The 5,433-nt window shown below is 39.6% G+C and overlaps 1 protein-coding gene across 1 annotated transcript in view; it reads right to left on the bottom strand.

The window, feature by feature from the left end:
• The window catches only part of Srp19 (signal recognition particle 19), a 6,578-nt gene extending 1,873 nt beyond the window's left edge, over nucleotides 1–4,705 (bottom strand). Inside the window, exons 1-4 of the mRNA XM_015484338.2 lie at nucleotides 4,564–4,705; nucleotides 3,893–3,968; nucleotides 1,188–1,259; nucleotides 984–1,095 (exon numbers count right to left, since the gene is read on the bottom strand). Of these exons, the coding sequence (XP_015339824.1) occupies nucleotides 984–1,095; nucleotides 1,188–1,259; nucleotides 3,893–3,968; nucleotides 4,564–4,604 (301 nt within the window). The 5' untranslated portion in view covers nucleotides 4,605–4,705. The remainder of the gene's footprint in view (nucleotides 1–983; nucleotides 1,096–1,187; nucleotides 1,260–3,892; nucleotides 3,969–4,563) is intronic.
• Nucleotides 4,706–5,433: the final 728 nt, after the last annotated feature.

The raw sequence follows: 5,433 nt of genomic DNA, 5'->3' as shown, positions 1-5,433 counted from the left end.
TTCTAAATAAAACACAAAAAAGAAGTGGGGTCTTTCCAGTACATTTTATTTGGGGTACTGGGGATTGAATTCAGGGGCACTTAACCACCAAGCCACAACCCCAGCTTATTTTGTGTTTTATTTAGAAACAGGGTTTCACTGAGTTGTTTAGTGCCTTGCTTTTGCTGAGGCTGGGTTTGAACTGGCAATCCTTCTGACTTAATCTCCTGAGCTGCTGGGATTACAGGCATGCGCCAACCCGCCCAGCTTTCAGGTACATTTTAAAAACATTTCTACAAATAATATACCTATTCATCTTCAATAAATAGCAATTTTTATCTTTAAATTTACCGAAGTGGTACCGTACTATGAACATATTTTTGTTCACTCAATGTTGTTCTTTAGATTTATTAACAAGAGAAATTATTATTAACAGACTTCAAAGGTCTCTAGGATCTGAAATAGCAACTAACATTCACTGATTTATTAACTTTATACTTTTTTTGCGGGGAGTGGGGTGGGATGTTTACCGGGGATTGAACTCAGGGGTACTCAACCACTGAGCCACATTTTCAGCCCTATTTTGCATTTTATTTAGAGACAGGGTCTCACTGAGTTGCTTAGCACCTTGCTTTTGCTGAGGCTGGCTTTAAACTCATGATTTTCTTCCTGCCTCAGCCTCCTGAGCTACTGGGATTATAGGCATGCGCTACCACACCTGGCTAACTTTATACTTTTAATCTGGGAGCAATGACAGTCTTCTAGAAGTTTATAAAATGCTCATCATATAATTAGTAAGTTTCATCACATTCTCAGAGATTCTTAACCTAAAAGAAATTAAAACTACTGTTTACCTCTTTCCATAAGCAATAGTCTTTTCTCTAAATTAATATGTAGAATGTAAATTCATTTATACCTTTCAAAAGGTCAGTTTTAGAACCTCTGTTGTGTCATAGAAGAAAAACATATTCCTAAAGTTTATTTATTCATTAAAAAAAGCTTACGTGATGGGAACTGTACAAGACAGAGGCTGCCGTCTTCCTGTCTGAGCTGGACCCGGACTCTGCCTCTGTATTGAACATCACGATTCCATTCTCTAGAGTACATTTTATTTTTCTAATGTAAATAAAACAAAACAAAAACAGGCTTTTAAGAAAGTCATCATATCAATGAGTACAGAAAATAGTGAAGGAAGAATCACATCATACCTCAACAAACACATTAAGTCCAACTGCTGAGCATACATCTTGAATCTCTGTAGCTGTAGGATTTTCAACAGCCTGAACAGTTAAAAACAAAAACATTAAATAGCTTAGCTTTAAGAGAATACTGTTATACAGTTGTATAAATCACTTTAAATACTATGATCAAAACATGTACCTAGGAGCTGGGACTGTAGCTCAATGGCAGAGCACTTGCCTAGCATGTATGAGGCACTGGGTTCAATCCGCATCACCACATAAAAATAAACAAATAAAATAAAGGCACTCTGGCCATTTACAACAAAACAAAACAAAGATTTACCTAAACCCTATCTTTTCTTACTAGGTACAGTGTTTTCAATTTTAATTTTAAAAATCCCTGGGAATTACATTGATTCATACTTGTGTGTCTTTCTTCCAACCAGAACATAAATTTAATGAGGGCAATGACTTTGTTTTATTCACCAGTATTTTCTCTAACATCTAGATTGGTACTTTGACTATAGTAGGTGCTTAATGAATATTGACTGGTTGAACACATATAACCACTTAAGAAGCAGTATCTAATAAAGTTTAATTTATGTTTCCCTATGGCCTTGAAATTTCATCCTATGTGTATGTGTGTGTGTGTGTGTGTATATTTCCCCCCCCAATGGAAATAAAAAAATATGTTCATCAAAGACAAGCTCAAGAGTGCTCACAGCATTATTTGTAATAGCCCCCAAATTAGAAACAACCTAATTAATCCATCAAGAGAACAAAGGAATGTAGTATACTGCTGGTAGTGGTTTCCAGCAAGGGAATTTTACTTTCCTCCCCACTTTTCAGATATTTGGCTATGCTTGGTGATAACTAGAAGAGATGGATATTTATCATCTAGTTGGCAGAGGCCAGGGATGTTGCTAAACATTATAAAATGCACAGGACATACCACTATATAAAGAATTATCTGGCTCAAAATGTCAATGATGTTGTTGTTGGGAAACTGTTACAGAGCAATGGGAATTAAACTACCCTCAAAGGGTTTAGGGGTTAGCTCAGGGGGACAGCACATGCTTAAGCATGCACAAGGCACTGGGTTCAATCACCAGCAAAAAAACATAAACAAAAACCTACACTCAAAAATGTGGACCAATCTTATAAGACTAAAGTTCAGTGAAAAGAAGACATAAAAGTACACAGCAAATAATCCTATTTATATAAAATTCAAGAACAAGCAAGTATAATGTACGGTGCTGGAAATCAGGATAGTGTTATCCTTATATAAGAGAACATATGTGGAGGGGACACTGACTGGGAAAAGACATAAGAAATCTTCCTACAGCTGATAATGTTTTTAAAATTTGTGGGCTTGTTACCCAGATGTACTCCCATTGTGAAAATTGCTTGAATTATTAAATTTATATATGTTATATATAAAGTTTAAAAAATTCAGCCATTCTTCTGACAGAATCTGTCACAGTGGCTTGACAGGGCATTATTCCAGAACAAGTGCTTTGGTATCTCTTTTCACCTGAGGCAGCAAAGTAGACTTTACACACTGAAAAAGCAGCAAAATGAGAGACATTAAATAATATAAAAATATTTAATTCATTGCTTCAGACCAATTTGCCTTAAACTTGTCATTAGATTATACAATGTAAATGACTCTTTAAATGTAGAATATGGCTAGTAGTGGTATGTAATCCCAGCAGCTCAGGAGGCTGAGGCAGGAGGGGGATCACGAGTTCAAAGCCAGCCTCAGCAAAAGTGAGGCACTAAGCAACTGAGTGAGACCCTGTCTCTAAATAAAATGCAAAATAGAGCTAGGGATGTCACTCAGTGGCCAAGTGCCCTTGAGTTTAATCCCTGGTCCCCACCCCCAAAATAAAAATAAAAATATACTATGACACACTGGGCATGGTGGTGCAGGCCTGTAATTTCAGTGACTGGAGAGGTTGAAGCAGGAGGATCCCAAGTTTGAGGCCAGCCTTAGCAACTAAGCAACACCCTGCCTCAAAAATTAAAAATAATTTCTTAAAAAAATAATTTTTACCAGTGGCAAAGCACCCCTGGGTTCAATCCATATTACAAACAACAAAACAAAACAAGTAAGAATGTCTTTAATTTGGCACTGGGCAATTTCCAAACTGAAGCCAACAGACCACCTGAAAACTTGAGTTTTCCTATCCAAAATCCCCCCTTTTCCTGTTGCAAGCACTCTACCACTGACTACATCCCCAGGACCTGATTCTTCCCTTTTAAAAAGTACTAAAGTAAATTTACCTCTTTAAACTGCAGAGCTGGGTGGCACATGCCTGCAATCCCAGCCACTAGGGAGCCTGAAGCAGGAAGACTGCAGCCTCAGCAACTGAGGGAGGCCATAAACAACTTAGAGAGACCTGTCTCAAAAAATAAATAGAGGGCTGGGGATGTGGCTCAGTGGTTAAGCACCCCTGGGTTCAATTCTTGGTGAAGACTGTCATAATTATGGTTAAAACAGACACTCCCCCACCCCATTTTATTCTTTACAAACACAGGTTCACTAAGAACTGTTTCAAAAATCCCTTCAACCTATGCAACAGCGTCTTTCCGGCTTCATCAACATTAAGGAAAGCACTCTAATCTTGGCTGCTGTTCTCCTTAGGTCTTAAAGAAATGAAGTGAAGTAAAAGAAACCTTTGTGGCCCGTTAGGACAACCTCCCTGTCCTAGATACCAGTCACCACTCACCTTACTTATGGGGATCCTCCTTCCCTCCGCGATGGTCTTCTTATTATTTAAATAAGCAGGATAGATACAAATAAACCTGACACAGAAGAAAGAAGCACAGCTGTTATAACTAGAGCAGTGTTCCAGTCACCACCTTCGTGGCAGGGACATTTACACTATTAATTGCTTAATTAATAGTTTTTCTTTAAATTGCCTTTTACTTAATTCACTTAAAAAGAAAACTATTCATTACCTTATGGAAAAATAGAACACTATTGTTAGAGAAGGTTAAAAACAACAACGAAAACAAAAACCGATACGGTAACTGTTAACGTTAAGCAAAGCTGCCCGTCAAAAGTTCCCGAGGGTGGAGTCCACCTTTCTGCACAAAAGCACAGCGTGGGGAGTATTAAAAACTTTGTTATTCTAACTCATGACCTCGTAGCACCTCAAATCCTCTTTTTCTGATACAAAGACTGAGATACCTAGGCTCGGGAATTTAGCGACCCTGCGAAAAGCTTCGTACTGCAGGCTTCCCGGCCAGGGAAAGACGACGTGAAGTCTGAGGCTCACGTCGAGCGCAGGGGGCCAAGTCCTTCTCAAGATCTGGGGGTGGGGAATTGCGGCCCAGCATCTGCGGCGTCGCAGCAAGGCCCCCTACCCCTTTTTTTGGCCCCCAGCTCAGGACTCACCTGTCTTGGTCCGCCGGGGACCGTGAGGCGGCGCAAGCCATGTCCACAGACAGCACAGACTCCGCCCACAGAAAATCAGCCGGAAGTTACGAAACCACCCGCTCTTCCGGCGGAACTCCGGCCCACCAAAGTGGCCCTGCGTTCGCTGCTTTTCAACGCCGGTTTGTTCCAGCACCTGTCACTCGGAGCCGTGACGTCTGGATTGACGTGGCTTGTTAACCTTTCTTCTCGCGAGAAGACTGAAAACGATTCCTTTCCATTTTTCTCCCTTTGGAGTGCTTTAGGAGCGTGGATTATCATTTATTTTTTATTAATTAATTAAACGTTTCCTCGTTCCCCGCTTCACACCAAAGTTGGGTGATACTATTTACGCTCGCCCGTGGGTGAAGGCTGTAAGCTGATGGGAGTCTGTGTAGTATGAAGCGGAAATACAAGTTAGAGCAGGCAAGGAAATGTTTTTTTTTTTATGTTTAATTTTGTTTCCACTCCTACTTCCCGCAGATTGAACTTTTTTTTCTTTTCTTTCTTTCTTTTTTTCTTTTTTCTTTTTTTTTTTTTTTGTGCTAGGTATTGAACCCAGGCCCTTGTGCATGCCAGGCAAGCACTCTACCAACTGAGCTGTACCCCCAGTCCAAGATTGAACTTTTTTAAAGTGAAGGAATTAGCAAAATTTTTGGCAGTTGCGTTTCAATGTACTGTATGTTAGAAACTTTACTATTCACCTTTTAAAACGTCTGAAGGACATCTTATAGACTAAAATTAATCATGATTTTGTATGCTTTGTTGATGTGTAGGGAGAGGAACACTCTACCTCCATTTTCTTAAGAGTTCCAGCTGGCTCCTAGAATTAAAGTGACATAAGGTGGATTA

Source organism: Marmota marmota, unplaced genomic scaffold (assembly GCF_001458135.2).
Source record: "Marmota marmota marmota unplaced genomic scaffold, marMar, whole genome shotgun sequence".
Classification (NCBI taxonomy): domain Eukaryota; kingdom Metazoa; phylum Chordata; class Mammalia; order Rodentia; family Sciuridae; genus Marmota; species Marmota marmota.
The sequence above is the reverse complement of the archived record's forward strand: the minus strand, read 5'-3'. Positions and strand labels throughout refer to the sequence as shown.